Source organism: Nilaparvata lugens, chromosome 2 (genome assembly GCF_014356525.2).
Source record: "Nilaparvata lugens isolate BPH chromosome 2, ASM1435652v1, whole genome shotgun sequence".
In the NCBI taxonomy this organism is placed as follows: Eukaryota; Metazoa; Arthropoda; class Insecta; order Hemiptera; family Delphacidae; genus Nilaparvata; species Nilaparvata lugens.
The window spans coordinates 48,825,754-48,843,448 of record NC_052505.1 but is presented as its reverse complement, the minus strand read 5'-3'; the positions used below and the strand labels follow the sequence as shown (position 1 = coordinate 48,843,448).

The following is a 17,695-nucleotide window of genomic DNA, read 5'->3' as shown; positions in this document are numbered from 1 at the left end:
AAAATGTGTTTCAATTTTGATTTATTTTTTCTAGTTTAAAAAATTCTGGTTAGACTACCCATACGTTCGCATTCTATCTTTTGAAGAGCGTCTTAAGTAACACATTTCAGAATAGTAACAGTTTCCATCTCCTATTAATTTTCTGAGACATTCATTCATAAAATGGTTCCAACTATTCTCAGTGGAAGTGAAATAATGTAGAAGCTGTAAAACAATCTTGTATTCTCGAGTAAGTTGAATTTATTCAATGTCTGTCCAAACTTCTTCAATTTGAGAAGCATGATGGCATAGTACTGTGCTCTACTGTAATATTCAGAACGGTTCGATTGTTGTGTGTGCTACTGAGCATTTCTGGAAGTGCTCTAAGCTAGTACAAAGTGAAAGAATTTACTCGATATAGAAGTCTCATAATTATGGACTTGAATTGTTTTGGCTCGGAGGACTAATAATCAAGAACAGATCAGGCGCCAAGAGCCATTTGGTCACGTAAGCAATGGGCCTAGGAATGGGGCGAATTTAACCCTCCGTTAAATAGCAAGGGAGGATTCTCTGTCCAGCAGTTGAACGAGAACGAGGTATGGGACCATTGCCAGAACAGTTAGCATCGCATTTCCCGTTCGTAGGTGTGTGTGTGTGTGTGTGTGTGTGTGTGTGTGTGTGTGTGTGTTTGTGAGTGACGATGGCTCTCACATTGTCATCTCAGTGCTCTTCAGTGAAAAAATCGAGAGTGAATCAAAGGTGTGAGTGAGAATGAAGCAATCAATGTGAAGAGTTATTGGCTGATTATAAATATGGCTGTGTTCAGTGTGTTGGTAGGCTCTGGATATCCTCTATAGGATATCCTTGATAGGATATTCTTGAACAGGATCCAGCTTTGTAGGTGTTTATTTTTCTGAACGAACCGTTTTCTTGGAATTGAATTGCACTTGTTATGTCAGATTTCCAAGAATTTATTGAACGTTCCAGCAAAGATGAAAGAAATAATCTGTAGTACTGAAAAAGAATTACTAACTTATCTCTGGTTCCAGTTACTGGAGGCAGGTCATCGAAAGTATGTAGATCGAATTTGTTCCTGTTCAAGAATGTGTTCAAAGTACATTTTTACTGTATGTAACTGCCTACAGCAAATGTCAAAAATGCAAACTAGAACTTGAAGAAACTGGAGCTAGAATTTTGATAAGCTAACATTGATAACGCCGTCCTCTAAAGTAGAATAAACAGATAGATCTGTAATGGGTTTCCTGAAAAAAGCTTCAAATTCCCATATCAAGCACCCAAAATGCAATTCTCTGCAACAATATTGATCATAATTTCATTCAATAACCGGGGATAAAAAATAGATTTACAGTAATCTCATGAGAAACAAGTGAAACTTTTGTTGAGTTTCCGCCATTAGAGTCGCTACGCGAAGTAATCGTTCTAAGCAGCACACACTTCTGTTGAGAAGATTGGTTTGATTATTGCTATCAATCGTTAAATAATATCTACCAATGATATTATTATCCAATATCAATAATAATGTTATCGAATTATTCAAATAATATTGATTATTGCAATTCGAAATTGCTATTATTCATTTCTTTTTCATTTTCGTGTTATTTGATTCCTTTTCGATATCGAATTGCATTATTTTCCCCCTCTCATAATTTTCAAAAAGCCCTTTATTTGTCTGTTTCTAATCGCTGATGGAACCACATAATATATATATATATATTTTTTTTGTCAAAGTATTTTAAACCTCGGCTCTTCCCAGTGTTATCCTCCAATTTTTAAATACATTTCTATATCTATCCCGGAAAATGTTGATAATTGTTATGTTTCAATATACGTTCACATCGAGTAGCATGGAATAGTAGAAACAATTGCCAACAACAAAATTTGAAAGCCACCCTTTTGAATACTGCTTGAAATATGATGATGTGACAAGGGAATTACGGTCATTATTCTCGAGGGAGGTTTCTCCTTATTCAGCATTTTCCACGTGCTAGAAAGAAAGCAACTGACAACGTAGAGGCAATTCTCTATCATGTGACAGAGTATAGTAAGGATGTCCATAGGGAAATGGCCATAACTTAAGAATACACCCAGCTTTTGATTTTCGAAAGTAGGAAAAAGTGGAAAGAGGAGAGTAATGTGAATTTTCACACGGACAAATGGTCTTTGCTGAATTGTATTTACTGTAGAGCGTTATCATTTTTATTCAGATGATTGTAGTAATAAAAGCCAAATGAGTTATTAAAGCCAATGAGGATTCTTGAAATTACAAGACTTTGTTCACAAAACAATAGTTATCTTATACTAACCATCTCGGAGCTTTTCGAAGCATCTTCAAATATACTTATACTCATATCCACACAGAATGAATAATAATCCTTCTCTGTGACTCATCCAGTACTTGGAGAAGTGTGAAGGATAGCAAATTTCTGTAGTTGATATTAGATTGAAGTTGATATGTACGATTCACCTGTTCTCCTTTTGATTTCCTCGTGAATCTAATAATGATTGTGTTTGTTGTTTCATTGGTATTATTCTGGAATTTTATTCGTTGACAAGATTAAAAAGGGACTCAGGAATTCAGTCAAGGGAATTTATTTAGGAGCATTTGGTCTAATCCCATTTGAGTTGAATTCTGCTAAAATAAATGCCTGTTTCCTCGTTCTGGGAAAGAGATAAATCACTTTCTTGTCTGGCCTGTCACTAAAACATTTAATTCACTTCCATTTCAGTTTTGTTTTGATGAGAATGACAAGATTGCGTTCAGCTTTTCGACTTATCCTGCGTAATTCTTGTGGAGAGCAAAATCCCATCAATGTTATCAGATTGAGATTTTATCAGTATTTTTGGAAACATTTAGCATTATCCTTAATTCTGAAGTGAATTAATATCTTTTGATTCTTACTTAAAACGGAGTTCAAAAATCGCTTCCCGGTAGTTTGGAGCACACCTTATAAAGCTCTAGGTTCACTCATCATCATCCTTCTCATTACCCATGTACAAGTCTAGAGCTCATCATCTTCAGCAGATATAAATAGTGAAACCAAGTTTGGAGGACGTGAACCCAAGAAACGTAAGACATGAATTCTTCCATATTATGTGGATTCATTTCAGCTTGAAAGTGGTAGCAGGTCTTACTTGTTGAATAGTTGAATAGCGATAGCCTGGAGCTATTATTTATGGTAAGAACAATGGTTCATTAAAAAGTAAAGAGTTCTCTGCTCCATTCTTACTGATCCCCGCCCTTATAACGGCCCACTAATGAATTCTGTTTAGGATTTTTGACATTCATATTAATGATAACAGACATTTTCAGGATCTCACTAATCAGGTCATTGGTATAGCTTTCGGGTCTAGCTGAAATATTTTACAGTTCTGTGTGAGCAAAATTAAAAAAAAAAAACAATTTCCAATAGACTTGAACGATAAGGGACCATTCGAGGTTTGATTGAATGATTTATATTTATTGGGTTAATCATTATTATATCATTTTTTTCTCTCTACCAAACAATTCTATTTACATAGAGGATTTAAGAACTTGATTTTCCACTGTAATTATTATTAGAATAATATTATGAATTATCATCATTGTACCTCATCTCCATTTGAGTAATATAATGATTTTTCCAATTTTCTCTCAATGAGAAAGGCATAAATCAATGTGGAAGCTTGAGGAACCTGTAACTGCACCCTTCTACTCTGCAACTTTTTCGAACCCATTTGGACCAAAATTCCTCGGTTAGCAGTGCCTTTACAAGAAAATAATTATCCGTTCTTTTCTGGCATTTTTTTCGTATCAAGAACAGTGATATGTTTCGAGTTTATTTCCTGTAGCACAGGCTCTTTTACTGCTTATTTGCGAGCCGCTACGAAACAAAATGAGCGTTTTCGTCCCATCTGCACTTCCATTACGGAAATGGTTTTCTCCGTGCAGAGAGAAAAGCACTGCAATCCTTCCCTTCCCTCATTCCGAGTTTGTTTCAAATATCATCCTTAGACTGAGCAATGTTATAAGTTCCCATTATGGTTCTATCACTGATTGCTTTGAAAAATTGCTGTCTTATTATATTATAATATTGGTCCATTAATAAATTGAACACTTTTATTATTATTATTCAATAAAATTTCTCCATAAGCGTTTTCCATATTATGAGAGTGGATTAAATCCAGGCGGATCAGATAATAAAATGAAAAGAGTACGTCGATCAATTTCCTACAGCAATTGATATAACAATAGTGATTGGAATCTCAGCTAGCTGCACACACATCGATTTTGTTCGCACTATTTTTGCTGGCCTTATGAATTCTATCAGATTAAACAGATGGAAGGACGGCAAAAATCTTACGAACAAAAATCGATGTGTGTGCAGCTAGCCTTAACACGTTGAAGGCGGCTGGACCTGATAGAAACAGGAAGTGCATTCCATGCACGACAGGCACTGACTGAAAAGGATTTTGTGAAAATAGTGGTTCGATGGTTGGGTATCCTTAAAGTACTTTCTCCGGTTCTAGTATGTGAAGCATCTATCTTCTACCTTCAGAAACAAATTTGAAATCGTCTTTGAAATAGTTCGGATTTCTGTATTTCTAAATATCTCTAACAAGCTTGACTATTCGGAAACGTCTTTGATCGGGAAGCTTCAATGTTGAACTGGCAATGTGGGCAGAGGTGATATGTTCATGGCGTTGAAGAGAGTAGACGAAACGTAGACAATAATTTTGGCAACGCTGTAGTTTATCATTCAGAGTGACTTGCATATCGTTGAGAACAGAATTACAATACATTAAATGTGGGAAGATAAGAGATTGAACCAATAACAATTCAATGTTTCTAGGGAGGATGTCGTGCATTTTCTTCAATGAATGCATCGCTGAAAATACCTTTTCAAATGTTTTGTCCACTTGTTCTGACCAGTGTCACGTATCAAAATCTGATGGGTAAGCAAAATCTCTTTTTGAAAGAAATTTATAGGTCTGAAGTGGAATAATAGTATAGCATCGCCAAATGCAATAACGTTTTTAAAGATTAGATAATATCAGGTATCATGGCTAAAATAAGAACAGCCGAATAGCAATAGAAATAATTTGCTACTTATATAATATTATATAGGGCATTGAAAATTTGAGGTTAGGCATAAAATATCTATTGATCGGCGACATAATGATCGATTGAGTCGCATAATGTAAAATCTAGCCAGACACCTTGGCAGAAATTTATTGTAACTAAATGGTATGCAACTAGAGGAACTAAAAAAGCACATGGCTAATTGTTATAAGGTGAGAAACAACCTATAAACATTATAAAATTGTATTGCATGTAAAAAATGTACTAAAAACCCAAAATAAAAATAAATCAATGTATTAAGGAAGTAGGAGGCTCGTAGGCGCATGTATACTGTAACAAATTTGCATGAACCAATCAAATGGTAGTAATCAATGGGCGGCAATAGTGAGCCGATTCAAATGTATCTCTTGTAACATATTGAAATTTGGATAGATATAAAAATCCCTAGCTGAAATATTGATAGGTCTAAGTAAAGTAACTGGCTAATATCTCCAAAGAGATAACATACAGATTAGATAATATCAGATTGTCCTGGCTAAACTGTACAACAGCCTAAGAGGAATTGAAATAATTTTTTGCTAATATATAATATTATATAAAATATTGAAGGTTGAGGTTAGGCATAAACATTTAGTGATCGGCGACCTAACGATCGACCGAGCCATGCAACGTAGAATCTGACCAAACACCTTGGCAGAAATTTATTGCGGCAAAACGGTATGCAATTTGAGGAACAAAAGGTCTCACGTGGCTAACTATTATGATGCATGAAACAAATAATAGCGTATAGAAAATTAACTAGCATGTAGAGGGCATATTTAAAAAACCTAATAAAAATAATTAAATGTATCCAGGAAATAGGAGGTTACCAAGCGCATGAATACTGAAACAATTTGCATGCACCAATCACATAATGGCAATTGATAGGCGGCAATAGTATGCCGATTCAAAAATATTTGTATATATTTCTACAAATAATTAGGATTTGTATAAAATTGTTGTATAGTCTATGTTATGGATATGGCCCGAAGGCAAAGAAATTATTAAACATACAACATAAGTAATAATTTAATATTTTAGTACGTTCTATTTGAACCTTGGATGGCGGAGGACTAGGATATTCAAATTTTATGGAAGTCGGAAATGAGAATTGTAAAATTGAGAAAGGAGAACCAATACTCGCCTGCCAAATGCCACCATGAGAGGTCCCTAAATATTATAGAGCGTAATACCTTGCTATAACTTGTAAAAATTTAAAGTTAGATTGAATTATTAAATTTCTTATAAGACTTTGTGATGCTCTTATAAAGCAAAAGTCATTTTCATTTTTTTTAAATAATTTTGTAATCCCTTGGAAGAGACGACTCCGGCTACCATAGTCCAGGACCACCAGGAGTTGGATCGACATCAGCAGCTCATAAGAAAATTTCGACACGTGAGTGAGAAATATTGAAATAGTGACAGGGCGCCCTCAGTGCTTCGAAATTACATAATAATCAAAGCTAGCTCGTCGAAAGGGTTTTCTTATAAATTAAGAATTTAGTAAAAAATACTTGTGCAAGTAAATATAGTATTAAAGGTATTTTATTAGAAGAATAACGAATAAATCCACATATCAGAAGTTCTATAAATTAAAGAAGTATAAAATCTAGGCTAGTAATACATATTCATATGATCTTTAATTTCTGCAATATAATTTGCGATAGTTTGTTGTAGCTCTGATTCACTAGATGAATTGCTCTATTTATTCCGTCAGGTGCTGAATCTTGCACCCTGAGATAAAATATATATTCATTGCAAAGAAATCTATTAGATACTATAGAATTTATATATATTTGGATTATGGTTGCCAATTTATCAAGTTGATTTCAAGGAAACTATTTTTAATGGAATTGTCCAAGTCGACAAGTATTAGCAAGCTTATATCGCAGCTACATACAAAAGGATGCATATGATTATAAAATAAAAGCACATGGTAACGTTTCGTGCTATAAATTAGAGAATAGTATTTAGCCTGTGATATTTTACTGATTTCGATTATTGTTCTATTTTTATATTATATATTTTTCATCGCTCTTTATATTTTTGCCCTGATCTATTTTTGCAATATTTGTTAAATATGTATCAAATTGTTTATGGTGTGCAATTTATTTTAATTCCTCAATACTATAGGATAAGTACCATATATATATATTTATTTTTTAATGAATTATCAGAATTATAATGGAAGCTCATATCTGGGCCTATAAAGATTTTTATGAGACTGTATCCTATTAAAAACCACGACCTAATTTTTATAATTATATTAAAATATTTCATGCTCTACCGACTGATGCCAAGCAGGAGGCTTATCGTTATTTAAATATAAAAAATAACGTAACACTATATATATTTCTAAAAATGATAAGATTTTGTAAATGTTTACTGCTCAGTTTATGTATTGGAGATGGCCCAAGGACAGATAAAATATCAGATATGTGACATAAGTAATAATTTAATAGATTGGCACGAACTATTTGAACCTTTAAATGGCATAGTAGCAAATTATTCAAATTTTATGTGAATTTGCAAGTCAGAAATGAAAATTGTGAAAAGAAAAGTAGAACTTGCCCACTTGCCTGCCAAACACCACCATGGAATGTCACCAAAATTTGTAGAGCACAATACCCTTCATTGTACATTTTAAAGACTTAGAGTTTTAATCTAATTATTAATTTTCTATAAGACTTTGTGATGCTGTTTTAAAGCAAAAGTCATCCAAATATTTATTTTATCCCTTGGAAGAGACGACTTTGGCCACCAACAATCCAGGACTACCAGGAATTTCGGATCGCCGCCAGAAACTTATAAAAATTCAGCATGTGAGTGAAAAAATAGTTGAAATAAAATGAGGGCGCCCTCAGTGCTTCGAGTGAAATAAAAATTAAAGCTAGCTCGTGGCAAAGGTTTTGAATATTAAGAAATCAATACAAAAAACTTGCACAAGTCTTAGAAGGGTATAAGAAATACTTTATTGAATAAGAATGAGTCAATTTATATATTAAAAGTACACCAATTAAAGGAATATTAAGTTCTAAGCTTATAATACTAACGTTCACCCAATCATTGATTTTATAATACAATTTGTAATAATATAATGTAGCTCTGGTTCTTTGAATAAATTGATTTATCTAATTCCATAAGGTGCCGAATCTTACACCCTGAGAAATATATTTATTATTGAGAAATGTACTAGAAATCATAGGAAGTAATATATTTATAATCATTGATTTGTCAATTTATCATTCTCTGATTTGGGAAACAATATATGGAGTGAGATTACCTAAATCGACAAGCAACAGCGAGTTGATATCAAAGCTGCATGCAAATAAATGCATATTATCAATGAATTGAAAAGCACATGGTAAAGTTTCGTGCTATAGAACTGAAAAATAGTGTACTGATCTGAGATATTTTATCTTGATTTTTGTTCTGGTTTTATTGTATATTTGTTGCTCTATATATTTTCGATATTGACCCGATTTTTTAAAATTATTCATTCAATATATGTATCGAATTTTTTATGGTGTACCATTCATTTTCACTCCCCAATACCATAGAGTATAAATCTCATATATATCTGTTAATAATCAGTATTACATTATTGCGAGAGCTCCTGAATGAGCCTATTAAGACTTTAGTGAAATTGTATCCTAGAAAACCACGACCAGATTTTATAGTATTTAATTCTCATGCTCTACCGATTGAAGCCAAGCCGAGGCAAAACGTTATTCATAAAAAAATAACGTCATACCAGTCAAGAGTATGAATATTATTCATAATAACACCTAAATTTTCCACTGAGCTACAGTAGTCTAAGGAATGTCATTACCATCTACACAAATTTTGTGAATCGATTCGAGGTCAATATTGTTTATAAGACGAGAATATCCAATTATAATGGGTTGTGTTTTGATGGGATTAAGCTTACGGCCATTTTTCTTTGTCCATTCAAATATCGAATTGATATCTTGATTCATAATTCCAACTGTTTCATCTATTTTTGTTATAGGACAGCTTAAATAAATTTTGAGGTCATCTGCACAAGTATGGAAGCTGGAGAACTTGATAATGGAAGAAAGGTCATTAGAATACAAAGTGAATAGGAGAGGGCCTAAAATTGAACCTTGTGGTACTCCATGCATAACGTTTTTCCAATTTGACTTGTTCTCACCAACAGAAACACATTGTCTCCTACCTAAGAGATTTGAACCAAATTAGGGAGTTGTGACTAAAACCAAGAAAAGCTAACTCATTTAAAAGAACTTTATGATCAACAGTATCAAATGCTTTAGAAAAATCAAATAGGGTGAGCATGGTGCATTTTATCTGGTCCATAGCACTGACCTTATATCATCAGTGACACGAAGGAGAAGTGTCACAGTTGAATGGAATTTCCTAAAGCCTGATTGAAAGTTATGAAGCTTTCTATTGTTGTCTAGAAAATTTACAACTTGAGCATGAATAAGTCTTTCTAGCACTTTTGACAGTGCAGGTAGAATAGGCCTACTTATTGGTCTGAAATCGTCAACTTTATTGGGTGATGCAACTTTATTTAGAGGGCGAACCAGAGCAAACTTCCAGTTTTCAGGGAAATTGCCTTCTTCAAGTGACTTGTTGAAAATGTATGTAATGGTTGGTAAAACAACAAATAACATCTTCTTAATAAATTTAATAGGATTTTTTTCTACACCCATAGCATTACTATGAATACGTTGAATTGCTTTGAAAGTGTCTCCTTCTGAGATTAGATGGAAATGAAATTGATCAATAAGTGGTATATCTAAGTTTGTAACCTGCTCTTCAAGATCATTGATATGATTACCAATTACATCTTCGTCGTGTTGGTTGGAATGTGAAACGAAATGATCATTTATATTGTCCAATGGTAAATAAATTTGGGGATTTGATTTCTGTTTGCCAAGCCTAACCTAACCTAACCTAACCTACCTAACCTAACCTAACCTAACCTAACCTAACCTAAATTCTTTTATCCCCTGCAAAAGTGATTTAGAGTCTTGTCTATTGTTTGTCATGAACGAATTCATGTACCTAATCTTTGAGTCCCATAATTCCCGTTTGACTCTATTTCTAAGGCTCCTATACTCTATCAAACTGTCCAAGTCGAATGTCTTTTTAAATTTTCTATGTGCTTAGAGAGGGAGAGAGAGAGAGTGAGAGAGATTTAGATTCCTTCAGATTCAGATTCCTTTATTCATGTGTTCAACAAAACATACCTAATTCAACTTATGTTCTAGTGTTAAAAATAAATACCAGTAGCGGTAAAATGACATGGTGAATGATATCAAACTAATGAGTTCTACAATAAAATTGAGCAAGAAAAATTATGAAAAATGGAAAACTTAAGGTACTACTGTAATTTTTCCACATGAAACGGTGAAGTTTGGACCTTAAGAAGTCCATTCTCAGAGAGGGTATCAAGGATACCCTCCCCTTCAGCACTTAACCGTAGAAAAAAGAAAGTTGGAAATTCAAACAAAATATTATGTCTAAGCGAAAAAATTAAGACTGAAATAATATCAATAAGTAAAAACCAAATCATAGAAACGATAAATCATCCAGAGTTGAATCAATTGACAGAAAAGAGTGATTAATAATAAGGAAAAAATAAAGAAAAAGTTAATTCCCAATAATTAGAAAATCAATATGATATAATAATTGGAATAATGAGGGAGTGAAAGTTATTATTAGAAAAAGATTTGTAGATCTTAATCCTAAAATAATGTTAATAACAAAGGGAAATTATTGTACAAAAGAGAGGGGAAGGGATATAGAATAAGGTTGCTAAGATCCACTCGAGGAACAGTTAGAATAAAAAACAATCTTAAATGTAGCCTATACACATTTTTCATGCTAAATTTACATGAATGAAATAAAAAAGAGAAAACTATCATTTTTACTTGGGAGTGGAGGGAAATTATTATAAAGGATAAGGATAGGGATTGAGGAAGGTTTAATTGAATGTCATGCTGCTCTAGGGTTGGACAGTTTCAGCCACTTTGGACAGTTTCTGAAAGATAATGAAATGTCTCAATGTACGGGTGAAGCCCCCTTGACTCTCTATGGACCTTATTTGATTCGGGAGTGCATTCCATGCACGACAACCGCTAACAAGGAAGGATTTTGTATAAATAGTTGTTCGATAATTGGAATTCTTAGAGTATTTTCACCTGTTCTAGTGTGGGAAATTTAAAATCGTTTTTGAAATAGATTGGTTCACCATATTTTAAAATGTCCCTAACAAGCTTGATTATACGAAGCATTCTCTGATCAGGTAACTTCAAAGTTGAACTGTCAATATGGGCTTGAGTGATTCGTTCATGGCGTTGGAGAGAGTAAACGAACCTGAGGCAATAGTTTTGACATCGCTGAAGTTTATCGTTTAAGGTTACTTGCATATCATTTAGCACAGAATTACAATACATAATATGTGGGAATATGAGCGATTTGACTAGTAACAATCTAATTTTTCTGGTAAGAATATCTTGTATCTTCTTCAATGAATGCATGGCAGAGAATACAAATTTACAAGTCTTATTAATCCGATCAGACCAGTCAAGATTTTTGTTCATAATAATTCCAAGGTTTTTGACTTAATCACAGTAAGCTACTTCGACACCATCAACATTAATTTTGTTAAGTGAGTTCAAATCGATGTTGTTTACTAGTCTTGAATATCCAATTATTATGGGCTGAGTTTTTATAGGGTTGAGTTTTAGTCCATTTTTCTTTGTCCATTCTACTATTGAAATTATATTGATTCATTTCATTAACTGTTTCATTGATTTTAGTGATTGGGCAGCTTGCATAAATTTGAAGGTCATCAGCATAAGTATGGAAACTAGAAAATTTGATGACAGAAGGTAGGTCATTCGCATAAAGAGTGAAGAGTAGGGGGCCTAAGATAGAACTTCGAGGGACGCCATGGTTAACATTCAACCAATCAGACTTATCATTCTTAACAGAGACACATTGCTTTCTACCTGAGAGATAGGATTTGAACCATGCGAGGGTTTGATAACTAAATCCAAGAATAGCTAGTTTGTTCAAGTGAATTTCATGATCTACAGTGTCAAATGCCTTTGAGAAGTCAAACAGACTGAGGACAGTACACTTTCTTTGATCCATAGCTAACCTAATATCATAGGTGACACGCAAGAGAGCGGTTTCAGTAGAAAAAGATTTTCTGAATCCAGATTGGAAATTATGTAGTTTCCTATAGTTGGCTTCGAGAAACTCTACAACCTGTGAATGAACAATTCTCTCAAGTATTTTGGACAGAGCGGGTAAAATACTAATAGGTCTGAAATCTTCAACTTTATTGGAAGAGGTGACTTCGTTTAGTGGATGTACTAGAGCAAGCTTCCAATTTTTAGGAAATGCATTGTTCTCAAGGGACTTGCTAAAAATAAATGTTATGGTGGGCAACACTGCAAACAACATTTTTTAATGAATTCAATTGGTATGTTATTCACCCCCATTGCATTGTTGTGACTACATTGTATTGCTTTAAAAACGTCCAGTTCAGATATTAGTTGGAAGATGAATTTGTTTCAAGTGGTACATTTAGATTGGTTACCTGATGTTTGAGATTATTGATGTCACATTGTGTCGAATGAGAAAAAATGTTTGTTTATATTGTCAAAAGGTAAGTAAATTTCAGTTTGTGATTTCTGTTTACTAAGTCCAAATTCTTTTATTCCGCGCCATAGTGATCTAGAGTCTTGTCTATTGTCTGTCATGAATGAGTTCAATTACCTAGTCTTGGAATTCCGTAGCTGTCGTTTTACTTTATTACTCAAACTGCGATACTCAATTAAACTGTCCAAGTCAAATGTCTTTTTAAATTTTCTGTGAGCTTTGTCTCTTTGTCCCATCATTTTGAGTATTTCAGGAGTCATCCATGGTACACGTCGTTTTCTGTTTATCCTCCTTGTCACATAGGGTGCATGTTTATCATACAGATTGAGTGTCCAATTTTCAGAGAGAGAAATAGAGAGAGAGTGAGTGAGAGAGAGGCAGACATACAGAGAGAAAGAGAGTGACAGTGAGCAAATGAACAATGGAACAACTAGATCTTTCAAAGTTGATGATGATTACTTATTACTTTGAAGCCCCAAATCTTAATACTCGAACTTCAAATGAAACAAAAGACACTTTGTGTCTGCTGCTGATAAACTTTGAAATATTCCACTACAAAGGGAGGAATCCCCTCTCAATGTGCTGTGAGTCAAGCATTCCAGGTTGAGACTATTATATAATCCTTATTGGAGAAGTGTTTCAAGCGCAATCCATCCTGAAAGCTGAAAATGGGAATTGAAAATCATTAATTCTGGAGAAAATTGCGAAACAGATCTCTTGGACTCAACTGCTCCTAGCTTGCCTTGTAGATGTTCTCTTTCCAGATGGATAGGATAATAATTCCCGTTATCATTGTAGTCCAAAGAAGCTTAGCTGAACATTGTTACGAACTGCTTTCACCGTGATTTAGAGTTGAATTGTTTGTAATTTCTATTGTTAGCTAGAATCCAATTTTACTAGCTAAAATCAAAGTTGACCCAACGTAATTCAATCAATTAACTTCCTATGAAACTGGTTTGCTCTTCCAATCTTCTTTCAATTGTAGCATACGCTCAGATCAAAATTTCTCAGCTGTAATAAAATAAGCTGTAACACACACATAGATTTTTGAACGTACGATTTTCTGCTGTCCTCCTCAATTCTACCAGATTTAAACGGAACTTGGCAAACCCATGAACACATCATCTGTTTGTCAAGTTACCGATATCCTATACTATTAAACGAGCAATTTCTGTTTATATGTTTATATGTTTTTATGTTTATATATATATATATATAAACAGGATACACACGACACGGATAGATTAAAAACACTTGAAAACTTACATTTAAACGTGGATTTTCGGGGGCTGGGCCCCCTTTGTCAATCAACCAGGAAGTGAAGTGGTGCAGATTCATCTGCACTTCATCTCATCTACACCTCCTGGTTGATTGACAAAGGGGGCCCAGCCTCCGAAAATTCTCGTTTAAATGTAAGTTTTTAAGTGTCTTTAATCTATCCATGTCGTGTGTATCCTGTTTATATTTATATTATGAAACTTTAAAGTGCTACAAATATTTTTATATATATTCTGTATGTGGCCGGATCTCGAAAACAACTCTAACGATTCTCACGAAATTTGGAACAAAGTAGGTTTATGATATGAAGATTCAATTGCACTAGGTCTTAACCCTGGGATAACTCGCTGAAGGACATTAAAAGGATAAATACGTCCTTGGAAAAACAGCTGGAAATTTTGGAAAGTTTGTCGATACCGTGGAAGTGAGTGAACGAGTGCATGTGTGTGGGATCATCCAGCTGATCTCACGAGAAGAAAAATTCAGCAAGAAAAACCTATTTTTGTTTATTTCTCTTTTTTTAGAAAACATGTTTACTTCAGAAAGTCCAAAATAGTATCTAGATGCTGTTAGTGTAGAATACTTCATGGTATATTAACAAATATTATAGCAAACATAGTATATCATTCTAAATCGAATTCATAGTATATCTATTTGTAATTGATGATGTGTTGTTTTTTGAAGTGTGAATAATTTGTTATTTTGATGAGTTATAAGTAGATTGACCTAGATTTTGATTTGGACTGTAGGTATAAATTTGAAAAGGGACAGTTTTGGGCATAAGCCTGTTGTGCCTCTTCATATAACTGTAAAACTAATTGTACGACTGAGAAAATAAATAGATATAAACTATAGGCCTAAATTCAATCTTTCGTTACAAATTTTCTATGCTTTTACACTCCAGAGCAAAGCTCGGTCCCCTGATATTAATCTAATAAAATTTATAAGGGCGGCAAAAAAACGTACGTTCAAAAATCGATGTGTGTGTAATTAGACTTATTAGTCACGTATCTCGATATCTAGTCACGATTTTCAAAATATCAAGTTTCTCCTATTGGATTAGTCTATATCTAATTACTACTTTTTTGATAAAAAAGTAATTCCATAGAACCATAATACCATAAAAAAGGCAATTTATAGTCAAAATTTGTTCCATGACATAGGTTGAACATTTTGAACACGTGAAATTCTAATCTTATCTTGGACTGTGTCATCACCTATAAATTAGCAATAACTACCTTATTATTTTATCCGCCAATGTAGTAACATCAGTGTCATTTGTATCGTAAATAAATAAATAATATGTTTTGTGTTTTTTCACAAATAAAGTATTTTATAGTTTTGGCCACATATTTGCGTTTTCATTGTGGATGAATATTTGTAAATCTCACCAATCACTATGTTACTGTTATATTTCGAATAAACTTTATTCAATTATTCTATGTTATTGTTTACATTTACAAACTGTTTCGGTTCATGTTTTAAACTACAATATTCTACTGTAATATTGTTCTGTTAATGTTTTGCTTTTCCATTCTGGATAAATTTCTCCAAATCTCACTAAAATTACTGTGTTACTTACAGTTATTTCTTTTTCTAATGAAATTTATTCAATTATTTTATGTTATTGTTTAAAGTAACGTCGTGCTTCAGTTCATATTTTAAACTATTATATTCTGATTTAATATTGTTCGTTGATGTTTGCAGGGAATGCGCACTGCAGTGATAATAGGGGCAACAGGCACGTGCCTGGGCTCGTGGATCAAGGTGTTTTCGGCGAGCCCCGACCGGTTCGCGGTGGCGTTCGCCGGGCAGTCAGTGGTGGCCGTGTCGCAGGTGTTCATCCTGAGTGTGCCCGCGCGGCTGGCCGCCGTCTGGTTCGGCCCTGACCAGGTCTCGTCCGCCTGCTCCATCGGCGTCTTCGGCAATCAGGTAGACGAACTCACATAAATAGTTGCACAGAACAAACACAATTCACTCAGAAACAAACTCAATAGAAATAGTTGCACAGAACAAACACAAGTCACACAGTAACAAACTTAATAGAAATAGCTGACACTTTCCACTGTCAACATTTGTTCAATTGGAAAGAATGATGAATACCAGTTTAAATTGATTCATACTATGGTCATACATCTGATTATTTCAATAAAAAAAGAATGATCAACAATATTTGAAATGATTAAATATTGCCCGTTTATTCAATCTTTCAAAAACACATCTTCATCATTTTATTCAGAATAGACAGTTGAGCCTCTGTGAACGGAGTTAGTATTATTCTTATAGAAATAGCATTGTAGAGATGAGGAATTCCTTACATATAAGTGAAGAACCAGTGAGAATATCATGTGACAAAATTGATTTTTTGGACTATAATGATAATCATTGCAGATACATAAAGTGTATATATACAATCCCTCCATCAATTTTAGCAGTTTCTTCACAAAGTCCAACCATCTTAAGTTGAAAACTTGAGAACGTAGATTGGTTCGCGAAGTTAGTATTTATGACTTAGCCTATATTAAACACAGTGAAGATAGTTATCCTATTTCTATAAATTTAATTATAATCTCGAGTCATTCAACATGAATGAGCCTAAGTGGAAGAAATGGAATGAAAGTTTGCGGTAAACTATAAACAAATCGTTTTTTTCCTACGACGGTTTAAATTTGTTTTTGCTTGTAAGAGCACGTTGATGGTATTGCCTTATATTGAGGTGACATTTTGCAGATTCATGTTCATTTATCAGTCAAAACTTTCCAAATAATAGTCCAGTCAATATAGACATGAAAAAGGGGATGTGCTTGCAATTTATATTGTAGTTCTGATTTTTTAATATATTATTTGGGAACATAGGAGAAGTCCAGAACCAATTTCTTCATGCAAAACTTCCTTGTGCTTTTTACTTACCTTGCCCTATTACCATAGGTAAGGAAAGTATTGCTTTCCAAAAAAATGAAGGTACCCTAATTTCAAGTTTTCTATACGTTTCAAGGTCCCCTGAGTCCAAAAACATAATTTGTGTGTGTGTGTGTGTGTGTGTGTGTGTGTGTGTGTGTGTGTGTGTGTGTGTGTGTGTGTGTGTGTGTGTGTGTTGTGTGTGTGTGTGTGTGTGTGTGTGTGTGTGTGTGTGTGTGTGTGTGTATGTGTTTAAGTCTGTGAACATGATAACTCCATTCCTTATCAACCGATTGACTTGAAATTTCAAACTTAAGGTCCTTAAGTCAATAGAATTGAATTCAAAATGACGGATAATTACTAAAAAATCCATGTTTTTGACGGTTTTCTCGAAAACGGCTCTAACGATTTTCTTCAATTTTATACAATGGAAAGCTATTTATAAGCCCTATCAACTAACATGAGTCTCATTCCTGGGAAAATTGCAGGAGCTCTGTAATATTCTTGAGAAAAATGGCGAATAATCACTAAAAAACCATGTTAATCACAGTTTTCTCGAAAACGGCTGTAACGATTTTCTTCAAATTTATACCATGGATAGCTATTTATAAGCCCTATCAACTGTCTCATTTCTGAGAAAATTGCAGGAGCTCCGTAATATTCTTGAGAAAAATGGCGGATAATTACTAAAAAACCATGTTTTTCACGATTTTCTCAGAAATAACTTGACCGATTGTAATAAATAGAGACCATTGAAGA

The 17,695-nt window shown here is 33.7% G+C and overlaps 1 protein-coding gene across 3 annotated transcripts in view; it reads left to right on the top strand.

Annotated features, from left to right (window-relative positions):
* The window catches only part of LOC111047904 (feline leukemia virus subgroup C receptor-related protein 2), a 152,134-nt gene that overhangs the window by 114,776 nt on the left and 19,663 nt on the right, over positions 1 to 17,695 (top strand). For all 3 annotated transcript variants that reach the window (XM_039421394.1, XM_039421395.1, XM_039421393.1), the window contains one exon: positions 15,746 to 15,970. In XM_039421394.1, coding sequence (XP_039277328.1) covers positions 15,746 to 15,970 — 225 coding nt within the window. The remainder of the gene's footprint in view (positions 1 to 15,745; positions 15,971 to 17,695) is intronic.